General features: G+C 36.5%; 2 protein-coding genes and 1 long non-coding RNA gene across 8 annotated transcripts; 1 reads left to right on the top strand and 2 right to left on the bottom strand.

Annotated features, from left to right (window-relative positions):
- Window positions 1-1384: 1384 nt before the first annotated feature.
- LOC106345603 (embryogenesis-associated protein EMB8) lies at window positions 1385-4737 on the bottom strand. 5 transcript variants are annotated; one of them, XM_022711276.2, is made up of 14 exons: window positions 4379-4736; window positions 4199-4288; window positions 4046-4107; window positions 3863-3963; window positions 3679-3768; window positions 3480-3602; window positions 3182-3259; window positions 2952-3037; window positions 2802-2862; window positions 2652-2708; window positions 2361-2491; window positions 2198-2281; window positions 2044-2110; window positions 1385-1941 (listed from the first exon to the last, which is right to left on the bottom strand). In XM_022711276.2, exons 1-14 carry the CDS (start codon window positions 4606-4608, stop codon window positions 1597-1599), a joined length of 1605 nt encoding a protein of 534 aa, XP_022566997.2. In that variant the 5' UTR covers window positions 4609-4736; the 3' UTR covers window positions 1385-1596. The 5 variants fall into 5 exon arrangements, with proteins under 5 accessions (XP_022566997.2, XP_022566998.2, XP_013640236.2 ...); XM_022711277.2 differs by having other exon boundaries at window positions 2802-2850; window positions 4379-4735; XM_013784782.3 differs by having other exon boundaries at window positions 1385-1926; window positions 2802-2850; window positions 4379-4732.
- Window positions 4738-5093: 356 nt separating this feature from the next.
- BNAC06G08150D (protein PSK SIMULATOR 1) lies at window positions 5094-9029 on the bottom strand. Of its 2 annotated transcripts, none has more exons than XM_048760219.1 (13): window positions 8788-9029; window positions 8173-8665; window positions 7774-8099; window positions 7605-7697; window positions 7435-7525; window positions 7260-7353; window positions 7087-7190; window positions 6935-7004; window positions 6742-6845; window positions 6411-6527; window positions 6212-6288; window positions 5992-6036; window positions 5094-5882 (listed from the first exon to the last, which is right to left on the bottom strand). In XM_048760219.1, the coding sequence occupies exons 2-13, from the start codon at window positions 8482-8484 to the stop codon at window positions 5342-5344; spliced, it is 1974 nt and encodes a 657-aa protein (XP_048616176.1). In that variant the 5' UTR covers window positions 8485-8665; window positions 8788-9029; the 3' UTR covers window positions 5094-5341. The 2 variants fall into 2 exon arrangements, with proteins under 2 accessions (XP_048616176.1, XP_048616175.1); XM_048760218.1 differs by having other exon boundaries at window positions 8784-9024.
- Window positions 9030-9295: 266 nt separating this feature from the next.
- Window positions 9296-11312, top strand: LOC125588645. Its single transcript, XR_007324775.1, has 2 exons — window positions 9296-10272; window positions 10462-11312. It is a non-coding gene; the product is annotated as an uncharacterized LOC125588645 (long non-coding RNA).
- Window positions 11313-16796: the final 5484 nt, after the last annotated feature.

The following is a 16796-nucleotide window of genomic DNA, read 5'->3' as shown; positions in this document are numbered from 1 at the left end:
AATACTTGAAACCTCTGCTATCCAAAAGACTAACTGAGATCAAGTTCTTGGACATAGATGGAACATGTCTAACTCCAGTCAACGTGCAGACTCTATCATCATGTGTCATGAGCTTAATAGAACCGATTCCTGCAATTTCGCAAGCAAAGTCATTCGCCATCTTGATCTTGCCATCAGTCACTGCCTCATACTCTGAGAAACATTCTCTCATTAGACACATATGATAAGATGCGCCTGTGTCCAGGACCCACACATCTCTAGGATGTGTTTTTCCATGAGCAACCAGCGCAATATCTTCATCAGATTTAGCCTCATTCTCGGCTACCGCAGCACAACCAGTCTGCTTTTTCTTCTTAGGACAATCAAATTTCCAATGTCCTTTCTCTTTGCAGTAATTGCAAATATCAGTTGGTTTAGGACCCTTTGAAAACGGCCTTTTGTCTTTCGACTTCTTGCCTTTTCCAAAGTTCTTTCCACCACCTACAAACAATCCAGAAGCTTGGTCGTCTGTACCAGAACCAGATGCCTTGTGTCGCAACTCCCTGCTATGAAGTGCTGACCTGACTTCCTCCAAACTCATTGTATACTTACTCCCTATGAATGACTGAACAAAGTTCTCATAGGAGTTTGGTAGTGATACCAACAAAATCAGTGTTGCATCCTCATCTTCCACCTTAACCTCAATATTCCTCAGATCCAACAAGATGAAATTTAGACTGTCAAGATGATCTTGGAGTTGTGTACCTTCTTGCATCCTCAAAGCGAAAAGACGTTGTTTCAGAAGTAGCTTCTTAGTCAGAGACTTCGTCATGTATAGACTCTCTAACTTCGACCACAAATCAGCTGCAGCATCAACACCGGAAACTTCGATGATGATCTCATCTGCCAGACACAACAAAATTGTTGAATACGCCTTCTCTTCAGTAACCTCCATCTCAGTAGTAACAGGTTCAACCTTCTTCCCTAACAACGGTGCCCAAAGACCTTGTTGCTTCAGCAACGCCTTCATCTTGATTTGCCAGAGACTGAAACTGTTCCTTCCAGTAAACTTGTCGATCTTCATATTCATCCCAGACATCTTCTCACCAGATTCAACCCGAAGCTCTGATACCAGTTTGTTGTGACGGATGTGAGAAGATAGAGATTAACAGATAGATAAACAATAAAGAAAGACATAGAAATTTAAAGTGGTTCACCCCTAACGGTTACGTCCACGGGCAAAGAGAGATTTTATTGATGGAGAAATTACAGAGATCTGTCTACAAAAAGATCAGATTTAGTTTCTCTACAGCTGCTAACTAGGTTTAGAGGAGGCACAAGATATATATAGTTGTGTCCCAAAAAACCCTAGCACTAGTGAGTCTCAAAAGACTAAAACCCAACAGATTCAAGGCATTATTCAACATTTCTACCAAAAAGTTAGGAGGAGTTCTCCACATAAATTCTCTTCTTCCTCTGCGTACGCGTAGAGGAATAGGATTATAGGACTGTGTAGGATAATGTTATTAACATACGTATTACTAACAAACCAGAAGACAGATATTAAATTAAGAATCTGCAAATGAAATTGTTGAGGGAGGAGAAAATAAAGCATGTTCAGGATTTGGAGGCAGTTATGGGTCGTTGCTTCTTACGAAAGAGGTAGTTCATGAGCATCCCAACTAAAGGGAAACCTGTTACCATGCCTATGTAACCAAGCAACCATATGGACCGTTTTGTCTGGCGGCACAACACGTTAAAGCTTCTCTTATCTTTAACCTTTGGTCCTCTCTGGTTCAATACTAGTGTTGCTTCTTTTGACCGTGTGGTGTTTTCCTCCAAGTTGGCTGCTGCCACCAACCCGTCTTCTGCAATGTTTAGATACGGGCCTTGGTTTATCGAAGTCTCATCCTGCTTTCCCGATCCTGAGCTTCCACTCTCTTGAATCTGCACAAGATTGAACTGGTGACTTTCTCTATGAGGTTTCTTTGAATGTTATGTAGGCCGCCATAAAAACTCAAGAAATAGACCAAAAACAGTTGAAGATAACAAACAGAAACTTACTTTCTGAATATGCATATAACGACTGCAGCTAAGGGCGCCAAGAAACTCGTTGGTGGCTCGAACCCACCTGTACCAGCATAGCATATATAAACGTGTATGTACTTATCTAGTTTTCATGCTTCGTAAGAAAGAATATAGAGAGAGAGATGCACACCACAAGCTAGATGCAGTTAATCCTTCGAAAAACGCTAGATGTCCCCCGTGATTTGTTGTCGCCAAGACGATGTTTTTGTTTGCCCTTTTCCAAAAAAAAGTCATGTAAATATTGTATCTGTAATAAGGATTCAAACATTTAAAGAGATCACGGCGGTTATTACCGGCATTCTTCCCAAGGGATAGCTTCCTTTGTGCATAAGGGATCATCTAGAGCACTGATACAGAGTAGCGGCACCGCCACATTTCCTACGTATTGGGTACTGCTAGATTTTCGGTAAAACGTATCCACAGTCTGCGTTAGGGGTGCAAATCGTTGTCACTTTGTTAAACTAACAGAGAAATTAACTTAGCTCTGATTGTGAAGAGCATCATCGCAAAGATGTACAGATAAGGCCAATCCTGGAGGAAAACTAACATCAGAAGTTAAAATACAACGGGAAAGAAACAAGTACCTCAAATTTGCCGACATGACATGTAGCATGATTGTCAAAATCTCGGATGGAACGTGACTGATGAAGCAATAAAGTTGGGTAACAGCAGACAAATGTTAGTAGCAAAATAAAATGGATATGTGGTTACACAATGTAGCTTACTCTACTAACCTTTTTTATGCCTTCCCAATTAGCAAGCCGTGTATACTGAGGTTCATGTCTGCAATTGAAACTAGAGTTGTAACTGTAACCTGATCTTCTCAAAGTAGTTACAAACTCAAAAATATAGGCAGTACTTAGACCAATGAGGTGTGGACATACAATTGGGCATAACCTTGAAGTCCGATGGTTAGAGCTCTGTCGTACAACCTTTGTTTGAATTTTCGGGAGATAAACCTGTCACCAATCTTGTTGGGAAGAGAAAGCATAATCTATCAACCGTCCTCTTATATCAAAGGTTTCTAATCAGATAACTAGAGAGAATTTAGACACGGCAAATTTTGGAATCAATATATCTAGAAGAAGAAAATGGTTATGAAAAATGAACTGACCAAGAGGTCCCATGGAGAGCAAATAGCAACAGCGCCTCTCAGAGGAGTCTTCTCACCCTCTTCCCCAAGGTATTTCACCTAAAACATTCGATACATTCTATTAGATGAACCTCCTCATGCAAATCATTGTATTGAAAAAGGCTAGGCTGCAGCCGAGTGAGCAATATGAAATATGTCCATGGAAGACAAGCAAATCAACATCACACTTGAACGAAATTCAAAGCTAAACAAAGTTGCTCTGCTGGATCAAACAAGAACCTAAAATTCTTTTTTTTTAAAAAAAAGACAGTATTCCAACCAGAATGTTAGCGCCAATGCTAGTTCCAATAGCAAAGAGAGGAGCCATAGGGAACTCGTGTTGAAGATGATCAAGAACTACCCGTACATCCTCTGTCCATCCAGCATTATAGAAGCAATCGGACTGCAACAAAAGGGAAAGATTATAGAAGAATGTGTATACGTTTCATAGACGATATACTCAAAACTAGGGAACTCACAGTGACAGAAACACCACCCAATCCTCTATGGTTGCTAACAACAACATTCCAACCGGATTTTGCAGTGTTATAGGCAAGGTGCTTTAGATACTGCAGCAGAATCACGTACATTTTTTTATAATATTATTATGCACTGTATATAGAAAGCACAGTCCTAGAGCACAGATAAGAGAACAAGACTTACTGCAGAAGAAGAATCACTAGTTAGTCCCGGAATAACAACAGCAATGGGAGTTGTGTCTTCTTTACTGATTTCCTTCTGATTGTGAGGATCCCCATCAACAACTGCAACAAACAAAAAAAAAAAAAAAAAAAAAAAAAAATGGTAATTTTGTTTTGGATGGTACGAATAAATTAATTTTAATACCATGGGAGTTGGTAAGCCAATCCAGAGCAATGGTTCCACCATCAGAAGCACGAAAGAGCTTTCTGACACAGTACAAATTAAGGAAGGAAAGAGGACTTAATCAGATCAAAATGCTGTCTTTAAAAAATTAGCACCAAAAGAAATGGCAATCACCTTGTGTAGGTGAAAACGGGAGGCAATCCATGGAAATTAAGGAAACAAGTCTGAAGATGAGGACTCGCTAGCCATGGTGTCGCCACATACCTTATTAGGACCATACAATAAACCAAAAATAATCGAATTTGAAAAATAAATCCGAAATCGTGTATATCCAAAATAAAAATAGGTTCTCACCGGCTGTGAAGAGTCCGGCAGCGAGAGACAACACCGTGGTAAATAGGAGAATCTGGGTTGTAGATGAGATTCACTCGACCTCTGAAATACTCACCAAGGAAATGGAACTCCACGAATTTGTAGAAGAATACGGTCCAGATGAGGATGAGAGCGTAGAGATAGTGACGAATTGGGATGAGCCAGAGAGCTTCAAAGAGAAGAGCGTATGGAGAAGGCATCGGATCGTCCATTGATCTGCTTCCCCCAAGAGAGATCCGGCGAGAGGAATATCCTATCCTTAATTAGAGAGACGGATCTTTTTCTTCATGTATGTTGTTTTAAGAACGACAAGGAACTGGCGGGTGCAGTGTTTATTACCACCGGGCTAACATTATTTAATTCATTTTTTTAATTCTTTCTTTCTTTCTTTCTTTTTATGGATTATTTTTATTCTTTACACGCCGACGCTTTCGCTTCTCACGTGTAAACCTTTCGTCTCCTAGTAATAACTAGTACACGACAATTTCGTCACGTTACAAGATTGAATTGCAAATCCCAATCTGAAGGGAAACTACAATCTTTTCCTCACAATCTTTGATTTTCTTCTTCAACTTTTGCTAACGTATGGGAACAATGGTTGCAGAGAAGTGTGAGTCCTATCCACCATCCATACTTTATCAAACAAAATATGCATTTCTCAAAGCTATATACCATATAAAGTAAAAAAAATGAGCAATCAAGAAAACATTTTCTAGCATTATTATTATTTATTGTATGTACACAAATACAAGAAGAAAATAGAACCACAATACAAAGGAAACCAAAGCCAAATTACACCCACAAACCCCAAAACCAAAATGTAGTACTAGTACAGAGTTACTAACCCTCTCTGCCGTTTCTGATCTTCAGCTATTAAGGGTTATCCCCATAGAGATCAATTTCCTTGGGGGGGAATAAGAGAGGATGCTTGTTTCATTTGTTTAGCTACAAGCTCCGAATGGTGTCCACACGATCAATCACATCCAGGGCTTTCATGCGATCTATCTCAAAGTCAATGATTGGCACAGATGAAGGCCTTCTCATTGCGAATGCATCCTTCTTACTCTTCATCATCTCCCCCATCATCGGCGAGTGACTACTGCTTTTGCTCAGCCTGTGATGCTTACACAGCCTTGCTTTAGCCACCGTCTGAAACTCTTGGCTCTTGCTGATTCCTGGCGTTTTCCTTCTCTTGCTCACGTCTCTAAGCATCTCTTGATCCTCCATCGTCAGCAACGGAGACCCCATACTTAGGTTGTTGTGTGAACCACTCGAGAGCTGGATTGTTTTCTGGTTAGGTGATCTGATTGGAGACTTCACCGGAGATCTTAGCCCAAAACCAGTAGTTGCCCTCACTTGGGTAACCAGATGATGCAGCCATACCACCAGGTCTAATATGTAAGCCTCAGTTTTTTCTTTATCTGCATGGTGAAGTGTATCTATCCTTAGTATGCTCTGACCTGCTGGTCTCTGGTTCACATCTGACCTGAAATTATTTCCCATGTTCTATATCATTCAGCAAGCAACGCCAAATGTATGTATATTCAGCACAAAGAGAGAATAGCCTAAGAATCAAGCTTGTCCTCATGGCTTACCCGGAACTTGCCCATTCCCCAACCCATCCAAACCCATGGTGCGCTCTGGTTGAGAAAAGAAAAGACAGAAGAGTAAGCCTGACTTCCTTCAGTTACAGAAACCAAGGGGGGTTTTGTCACGTGTAACAAGCTTAAGTAGAGAGAAAATCAAGACAGATACAGAGTTCTAGTGATGAAACAAACCAAAGATAATGAGAAAGAAAATAGCGTAGAAGCTTACTTGGTTGTGTTTGTAGCAACAGGAACAAGCCACTGCAACGTTTTTTCCATTTCGGCTTTTATTTGAGGAACAGTGAGCTGGTTAGAAAAAAAAACAAATAAATAAGATGAGCAGGCATACAAACAACATTTTTACAGTAACATTATTGCACATCGTAAATTCATTCTGTTAGCACAAAAGCATTGAGTACAAATAATACCTCTTCCTTAACCTGGAAGGACTGTATTCTGGAGCGTAAAGCAGATTTTATACTTGGGGGTAAACCTTGGTACAAAGCATCTCTTGTGCTCGAAGGCATAGTGCTAGACCGGGACACCTACTCATAGAAATAAGGAAATCACTTAATTTGAAATGAATTCCACAAACCGACACAGTCGAAATGGGTCCAATCATATTGATATTTGATAATGCTTCGTGGCAGATCATTGGATACGAGAAACAGACGATTCACAAATCACAATGCCAGGCAACTAGACAACTGCCCAAAATACGGAAAGTAAAACATAGTGAAAAGAAGAATAATAACTTACAAGAGTATCAATTTGAGTTATGATGTTTGCGTAATGTAAGGCAAGACCTGCAGAGCCCAACTTTTTATGATTGATTGGTGGGTCATTTGCAGGCTTATCAGAATCTGCAATCAAGTAGAAGGATCATGAATTGATATTTCATATTAGAAGCTGCAATAAGACTAAAACCCTTTATCCGATAACTGAGCCTCACCTGCACCACCAAAGGCTTCGTGAATCTCCAAATGCAAGAAATGGACAACGTCCACTAGTTTCTCCATCACCTAAGAATTATTAGTATGTTCAATAATTATAGAAACTTCTCAAAAGGTACGTATAATTGGTTTATCAGGTTGCAGCCCTTACCTCTTCTAAGATCCTAGACCAAAGAGATTTTTTCTTTAGGTTTCTTACATGCTTCTTCTGACTCTTTAATTCAGTTCTCAAGATAGCTAGGGTATCTCCCACACCTTAACACAAATGGAACAGAAATTAGAACGGTAACCAACAAAACGGAAGACAATATCATCCATATCTACCTCGTTGTACTGTGCTTGGGTTCTCTTCTTCCTGGATCTTACGTTGGTAGTCTTGTTCAAACCTATCCAGCGCATGGAGTTCATGATACAAGTCCTGAAAGCATAGCAGACCAAAAAGAGTAAGTTGCCATCCAGAGAGTCAAGCAGGACCAATTATATCACGAAAAATACGTACAGCTGTGAAATGAACAAAAGTCATCAGCTGGTGCATTATGGTTTCTGCTTCCTGTTTCAATTGTTTCTGGGGAGTAAATTCAGAGCCCAACCTAAATCATGATAACACACAACTAATGAAAAAAAGAATAGACCCATCGTGCGAGCAAAGCAACAGGATCATGTTGGAACCTGTCAAAGAAGCGATCCAGGTTGTGGTACTGAGGGTCCTTGCAACGATTCCCAAAACGCACCACCTCTCCAGAAAAAATCTTCAACTCTTCTCTGTTCAATAATACATAACTTTGAGCGACAAACAGAAACCAGTGTAGAGGAGTAGTCAGTAGTCAGTAGTGTTTACCTTTTATCAGCAGCAGCAATCCTCAAGAGTTCATCCATATCCTTAGAGATTAGGTTTTGCACACCTTGTGAAGGCAACACAGCCTCTTTCAAATGTGTGATGCTATCTTTAGACAGAGAATGCATAAGATTGGCGCCTTTAACAATGGTGTTAGCAACTTCGAAGGACAAGATTGAGATCTTATTCCCTTTAATGGTGGTGGCAGAAGAAAAACCAGCATTTAGATTCAGGTTCGTCATGCTACTCCCAAGTGTGTCCAATACATCCACAGCTTTACCAAGTCCCATAGTGCCAGCCCTGCCTAACAGTGAGCTTACTTCGGAAACCTATAAGAAGAGAAACACCTCAAGTCAAGTCCAAAAAGAGAAAGAGATAAACTCAGGTAACAGTTTTATTTACCTTTGCCACAGCAGCTTGCCTAGACTTAGTGGATCTTGATTTCTGAGATAGGTCTCTTGATAAACGGGGAATACCGTCCTCAATATTCTGAGGATGAGTTCCGAGAGAAGATATGTTGAGAGTGGGAAACGAAAACGATTCTGATGAGGGCTTGTCAACAACAGTGTCCTCCTCCCTCACCGGAGAAGGATCACCACCATCTTTGTGTCTGAGATCACCAGCAGAGCCATTGTTGAGATGACCATTAGCATGTGGAAAGGTTCCAGCAGGAGCGTTATTTACAGAGGAACTCCTAGAGCAAAGCCCACCCATCACCGCCTTTTTTTATTATTAATCAAAATTAGCTAGCTCAAGCTTCAAGCAAAGGAAGAGTCTTTACGAGACTTGAAAAGGATGAACAATGTAAGTAGCAAAGCACTGGAATAGCAAATCCTGATCCGTATGGAAGCAGCAGTCCATTAACATTAATCGGAGCAATTGCTCACACAACAACCTGCCATCAAGACAACCCACACAAGTCAATAATATCTAGAGCAGAGCTACAAAATTGCAAAACCCTAGCAAATCAGCAATCAGTTGCTTAATCCGAGATTAGAAGCAAGAGGGAAGACCTACGACGCAGAAGAAGACTCGGATCTGGGAGTCAGATCAAACTGAAGTTCGGCTTCGTTCTTGCCTCACCCACCATGAGCTAAAGTCACCAAGTCCAGCTCAAGAAACGCGACTCGAGAGAAGAGAAGACAGAGAGTTGGAGAGTGTGAGAATGGTGAAGCTGCCAAAGTTAACCCGAATGGCCTTTCTCCCTCGATTCAAAGTCTTCGATGCACACCTCTTCTTTTTATTTTTTTGTGTTTTTTATTAACAAGTTGCCATATTATTATAGTATTATTATATTTATCATCAAATATCGATTACTACAACAATAAAACATTATAGTTTATTCAATTTTGGTTTTAGGTATAGTTCGGCAATTTTAAAATGAATCGGAATTTTTCATATAGTAAAATATGTACTGTGAAATATATATTTTTTAATCTTTAAAAATAAATTATGATCTTTCAATATTTTAACAATTTTATGTTTAATATTTTTTCTAGTCGTATCGTTGTATTTTTGTCGTTTTTGTTTTTCAGCTACTATTTCAAATTAGTGTTTGGTTTTATTCTATTTAACTTCAAATGTCTCTTTTTAGATCTTAGATGTCTTGCATTTTTAAAGTTTTGTATAAAAATCATTTACTGGTTTAAAATTTCATTGTACGAGCAAGAACCTAAAATTAAAGTTCAGCGGCAATTAACCAAATTTCTCCTTAACAAAACTATTTTCAATTAAAAGTTAATAAAGAGACTATTATATTTTATCAAAGAAAAATGTGTTATTGTTTTCAATAATGGTATTATTGGTGCCAATGTGTGTGAAACTATTTCAACATAAAACTTCAGACCATCTCATAGTGGTCTAGTGATTGTCAGGATTCGCTATGTCGATGTAGGTCCGGGTTTGAGTTTTCCTGCTATGATTTCATGTTTCAACTGTGGATGGTCGGTCACCCATAAATGTTTTTAGTAGCAATAAAACCCAAAATTTGTTTTTCTAATCTCATGGATTCGGTATGGACTTTGGGTTAAGGATTCCCATGATTAGTATAAAGAGTTAAGGATTCCCATGATTAGTATAAAACATAGAATATTTTTTCGATCGTAAAATATTCACTATAAAAATATTTTATCCATTTTATATTTCATAGTTTAGTCAAGGAAACTAGCTAAAGTTTATTAAAAAAAATCTTGCTCATACTATATACTGAAATAGAAAAGAGAAAAAAATCAGCCATGTCACTAGAGGTGTCAAAATGGGTTGAAATTAATGGTTTTATCCAAACCAACCCATGGAATGGATCCTAATGGATCAAAATTTGGATGGTAATGGATTAATGGTTTTGATGGGTTAGTGGATTTAATTAGTTTGGGTTAAAATGGTTTGGGTTTTGATGGGTCAGTGGATTATCCAATCCAACCCATTTTTTCACATTATGTCATTCTCTTATTTTTCTTCTGCGACACAATCGATTGACTATTAACACATGTTTGGGTCAATTCGGTAAGTCTCTAATCACAAAATAGTCCCATGTGATTTTGACTGTCAACATAGTTTTCGATCTGGGTTTGGCATAATCTGTTCTGAAAATTTGATGAATTTAGGTTTTGAGTTGTGGGTTTGGGTTTCTGAATCTGTTGATGATTTTGAGTTCTGGGTTTGGTTCTGAGTTATTTTCGATTTGGTTTATAGGGCGCTTAAAGAACAGAGTCGAGTACAGCTCAAGACCCGTGCCTCCAAACCTGATTGCAGCAGAGAAAGAAGAACCTTACAAGGAAAATGACAAAAGCTAGATTGAACCTGAAAAGTTTGATGTTTGATTTTGCTGACAGGAAGAGAGCTTACCACACTTGAGATACAAGATTCTCTCATTCCTTCCCTCGAACAACTTCATGAAGAACATGGTGATCTTCTCTCTGACCTCGCTGTCAGCTTCCCTGATCCACCGCCACCACCTGCTGAAGATAGACGAGTTTCTTCACCTCCACCTCGTGGTCTCACATATTCCGCTGCAGATGTTCGGTACAGTTAAATCTCCGACGCAGCCACGGGCCACCATGCTAGGAACCGCCATTTCTCTGCCTCATCATATCCCTATACCTCATTCTCGACACTTCTCCTCTCACTGTCTTTCCCTTGGACTCGTAAGCTCACAATCCCATGATTCAGAAAGCAGAGCTGAGAGTGACAACGATGAAGCTGTCTCCGGAGATGATCTTGAAGCATGAGATAAACCTCTGAGGAAGAAGAAACGTTACTAGCGTCACACTGCTAAACAAATTCAAGACCTCGAATCGTAATACTCTTTCTTCTTAATAATCGTAATACTTTTTCTTCTTAACCACACAAAAGCTCCTCTTCTTGTTCCATCATTACACGATTTGAATCTTTATTACACGATAAATCACTTCAATTTCAAACGATAGATTTTTCTTTTGGGTCTTTGTGATTGATTGAAATCACTTCAATTCGGCTAATTTTACATTCTTGTTGCATAATTAAGTTTCTGAGTTTCAAATTATTGGAGTATTTTTATGGGTCAACCCATTAAAACCATTAACCCACTAATTTTTTATGAGTTATGGTATTATCCAATCCATTTGCTTAATGGGTTGGGTTAACTCATGATCCACAAAGAACTCAATCCATATGGATATGGTTTGGTTTGGGTTGGTTTACCCATTTTGACACTCTTACATGTCACATATGTATTTATATAAGTAATTTGTGTATGATCACTACATTCATTATCCACAAAAGAAATATGACATAACCTTTTAAAAATATAACATAACATCAATCTAATTGTGACATTCTAATTGTGACATGTACAATTTTCATATAACAATCTATCTTTTTGGCAAAAAAAATATAGATATATTAATGACTGAAAACTCTTATGTCGTCATTAAACAGATCTTTTAATATAAATATTTATTTTTGGCAAGACTTTAGAAATATTTTTTTTTTGATAGCCGAGTGGATCCCAAAGATTTTTTAGGTACAAAGACTAATCCCACGAGATTTTGCATCAGGGTATCCGAAATTTTATCGTTAAGGGCGCGGCTAGATGGCCAATAGTACTCGAATCCAGGGCGGACGCTACCACTTGGCGAAGGTGACTTGGTTGACTTTTGAATATATCAATAACTCATATATCAACATTAAATTAAAATATGTATCGCATTAATAAAAATAAACTTAATATAACTAAAACTATAATTTTTGCATCAACTTATATATCATATTACATATATATATATATATACATTATCAAAATTTTAGATTTAATAAATACAAAACTAAAGCAATACTAATCAAATATTTTTTGATAGTTGAATGATTAAATTTTTATTTAAATTTATCGTTTCATTAAGTTAATCAACATATTTATTTTAACAGTTTAACATATTTGAACTAAAACAAACAAAAATCTAAAATTTATTAGAATTTATATATGTCATTATTTAATATATAATTTTTTTTGTTGAAATTAAAATTTATTGATCAACAAAAAGCATATCTACGAATATAAATTGTGTAATGGAGAACCCTAAGGTAGGAAAGCATAAACTACATACCCACCCAAAAAGAATAAAGAATTAAGTAACTTCAAAATTCTTGCCAACAATAAATATTTATACCAAAATTTTACTTTAGTGATGATATAAGAGTTATTAATACCATATGTAAACATTTATTCTTTGGGCTTTTTGCAAAATTGATCTACAACTTAAAGTCAAACACAAAACTAACCTTTTTTTTTTTTGAAAATTGGTTTTGTCCTATTCACCCCACAAGTTCATATAATTTACGAAAATGCCATCAATTTTTTTTTTTTTTCGAAAATGACATATTTACTCTCTCACCCTCATCATCTTCAAGTAATTACAAGATTGCCATTGTCATCAATACCACAACCACCATGAACAACCAATTTGAAGCTCTTAATGCTCCCAAAATCGATTTACCCTTCTTCTTTTTTCATTCTTGTGAACTAAACACAACATATCTCTCACTTTCTCTCCACAATGAGCTAAAAAAACCCAAGATTTTGATTCTAAAATTTTTATGGTTCATAGAGTCATAGAAGCTAACGATTCTGGGTGGGTGACTTTCGTTTGTGATTCTGTGTGCTTGGAGAAGCCTTATGTATGCTAAGGAACTTATCTCACCAATTTAAGGTATGACATCGAGTTTTTTTCCAGATCTGTTCGTCAGACGACTTACTTGGGAAGTCGTCTGGCTGTAGACGACTTACCTGGAAGTCGTCTGGCTGTAGACGACTTACCTGGAAGTCGTCTGGTCAACGCAAAGGTTATTTTTGCAATTGACTTTGAAATCTGTAACCTGAGACGACTGAAAGTTAAGTCGTCTACTATTGTTTGGTTTCAAAAAAAATTCCAAAGAACCTAGACGACTTACATTTCAGTCGTCATAGGTTAGTTTTGCATTTGACTGGATAATTACAGAAGTTTGACTTCCCCAGACGACTTACATTTCAGTCGTTTGTCGGAAATTAAAATAATAATATTTTTTTAAAAGTAAACGACTTACAATTAAGTAGTCATAGGTTAGTTTTGCAATTGAAAAAAAAACTTCAAGATTTAATTATACACAGACGACTTATAATTCAGTCGTCCACCAGACGACTTACTTGTAAGTCGTCGAGGATTTTTTCCGAGATTCTGGTCAAACCTCGTAAATCCTGGACGACTTACATTTCAGTCGTCTCGTGGACGACTGAATTATAAGTCGTCTGTATATAATTAAATCTTGAAGTTTTTTTTTTCAATTGCAAAACTAACCTATGACGACTTAACTGTAAGTCGTCTACTTTTAAAAAAATATTATTATTTTAATTTTCACTAGACGACTGAAATGTAAGTCGTCCAGAAAAGTCAAACTTCTGAAATAATCCAGTCAAATGCAAAACTAACCTATGACGACTGAAATGTAAGTCGTCTAGCTTTTTTGGAGTTTTTTTTTTAACCAAACAATAGTAGACGACTTATTTTTCAGTCGTCCGAAATAACAGATTTCAAAGTCAATTGCAAAAATAACCTCTGCGTTGACCAGACGACGTATAGTTTAGTCGTCTGGACAACTTAGATTGAAGTCGTCCGTGTCTTCTCCGCTAGTTTTTAAGTCTTCTACGTTAGTTTTTGAATAACTTGTATTTTTAAGAGTGATAAGTAACTTCAAGATATGTAAAACTCATATTTACAAAATATGTTCTCTCCCTTAGTTTTACTAAATTTGACTAAGTTTTTCAACGCAAACTTATAAAAAAATATGATATGCTTTGACTAGTTACTATTGTTTGTTTCCATCTCTTAAGTATTATTGTTATAGACAATAATGATGACTATTGTTATGAGTTGGAAGAATGGTTAAATGCTTCTTAAAATGTTGTATCAATATGAAGCTACCAACATTCTTGTTTATTAAGATGAGAAAAGGCCATTGGAGTTTATTATTGCATATGAGAGATCCAAAGATAAGGAAAAAGCTACTGAAGTCTATTATTTCATTGATTTGTAAATGTGTAAAAACATTGTTAGCACATTTAATACATCTTGGAAAACATTATTACTGATTTTACAAAAAATTCACAACTAAAAGAGTAGACATGCAATTCACAAAACAGACCACAAACAAAACTATTATAGATCATTCCTCTACAAAGACAAGCTTGGATTCCACTTGAGTAGACAAGACCAGACGACTTTTAAGAAGTTCAGACGACTTCTAAGAAGTCCAGACGACTTCCAGGAAGTTCAGACGACTTTGTCAGAAGACTTTTAGGAAGTTCAGACGACTTCCAGACGACTTTACAGGAAGTCCAGACGACTTTTAGGAAGTCCAGACGACTTTCAGACGACTTCCAGACGACTTCCAGACGACTAACAAGTAAGTCATCCCAGAAGTCTTCCAGATCTGAAAAACCTGCATATTAAATCCAGATCTGAAAAACCTGCATATTCAAAAACGTTCAAATGGCTTAAAAACAGAAAAATGAGTGGAAGATTAGATAAATCTACCTTTACAGAACACACAAAAATACATATCTAAAAATAATATATCTACCTTTAAATTAGTGGAAGATGAGTACCATCTAATTAAAAACCTGCAAAAAAGATAGATTAGTAAGAAATACATGAGACAAAACTGAAAAATTCATATAAAGTTTGGTGTTTTCAAGTCAAAGAGATTAGAGTGGGTTTGGAGAGTTTTAGTTTGGGAAAAAAGTAAGAACTTTATACAACAAGAAGTTACCAAATGAAGAAAAATCAGACATAAGAACTTACCAAAACGCTCAGAAAAAAATCCAGACGACTTCCTGGAAGTCCAGACGACTTTGTCAGAAGACTTTCAAGAAGTTCAGACGACTTCCAGACGACTTCCAGACGACTTCCAGACGACTAACAAGTAAGTCGTCTCAGAAGTCTTCCAGATCTGAAAAACCTGCATATCAAATCCAGATCTGAAAAACCTGCATATCCAAAAAAGTTCAAATGATTTAAAAATAGAGAAAATGAGTGGAAGATTAGATAAATCTACATTTATAGAACACACAAAAATACATATCTAAAATTAATAGATCTACCTTTAAATTAGTGGAAGATGAGTACCATTTGATTAAAAATCTGCAAAAGAGATAGATTAGTAAGAAATACATGAGACAAAACTGAAAAATTCATATAAAGTTTGGTGTTTTCAAGTCAAAGAGATTAGAGAGAGGTTGGAGAGTTTTAGAATGATGAACATTACATTTTTGTTGCAGCCATTTGAGAGGAGGAGAGAGAATGTGTAAATTTTTCTTTATATAGGGAGACAAAAAATCCAATTAGGTTAAATATTTTTGACTCAGACGACTTCCTAGACGACTTACATTTCAGTCGTCTGTTGAAGAAATTAAAACAGACGACTTACATGTAAGTCGTCCAGAAGAGTTTAATATTTTTAGTGGGAAATTAAATATTTTTAGCGGGAAACTAAAATAGAAGACTTTCCAGACGACTTACAAGTAAGTCATCTGGTTTAAATTATTTAAGCGGGAAATAATTTTTTTAAAAAAATTTAGGCGGGAATATTTGGACGACTTACATGTAAGTCGTCTGTTTTAATTTCTTCACCAGACGACTGAAATGTAAGTCGTCCGAGTAAAATGATCCGGTTAGGTTAAAACGTACATTGGTAAAATTAAAGGTTCGGTACGATGTGGACGACTGAAATATACGTCGTCCGGGTAAATTATTCAACAGACGACTGAAATATAAGTCGTCCACACCCTAAACATAACCCCTAAACTTAATTATCTAGTTAAACACTTCATAAAACCAAATCAAACTTGAAAAGTGTTTACTATACACAGAAATAAACACATATAGGTGAAAACTAATTTTTGAAAAAAACATTTTAGTTTTCCAAAATCTAACCCTAACAATACATACAATACTACAACATATGTTTGCCAAACTCCTAAACCAAAGTATTTCATGATTCACTACTTCCACTCATCTATCTTCAAAACAAATCAATTTTATCATATCTTAATTTATATCACTTAAAACTGTTTATAATTACTTGATTTTTATTTTTCATGCATCAAAATATTTTTTTACAAGATTTATAAATTATTTTTAAAATAAACTGGTACCAGACAACTTACACTTCAGTCGTCCAGACGACTTCCAACATCCCAGACGACTCAGACAATTTACTGGGGCTATATTCGTAAAAATGGCTTCTGTTTTTTTGTTTGGTCACAAGGAGTTGAGCTGTAATTTCACTAGGCTTTTAGGTTAGTTTTGCATTTGATTCAAGTTTGGGTATAGGTTTGGGATTAAAATCAAGTTGTGGGTTAGTTTTGGCAAAACCCCCTTTTTCTTTTATTCTATTTTTTAATCGGTGATGTTAAAATATAAAAAAATTACAATCAAGAATATATAATCAGTGTTTAAAAAAAAACACTTATTTTTCTTGACTGTAAATTTTGGTATTTTATTTTAAGCTTCATTTGA

Source organism: Brassica napus, chromosome C6 (assembly GCF_020379485.1).
Source record: "Brassica napus cultivar Da-Ae chromosome C6, Da-Ae, whole genome shotgun sequence".
NCBI classification, from domain to species: domain Eukaryota; kingdom Viridiplantae; phylum Streptophyta; class Magnoliopsida; order Brassicales; family Brassicaceae; genus Brassica; species Brassica napus.
The sequence above is the reverse complement of the archived record's forward strand: the minus strand, read 5'-3'. Positions and strand labels throughout refer to the sequence as shown.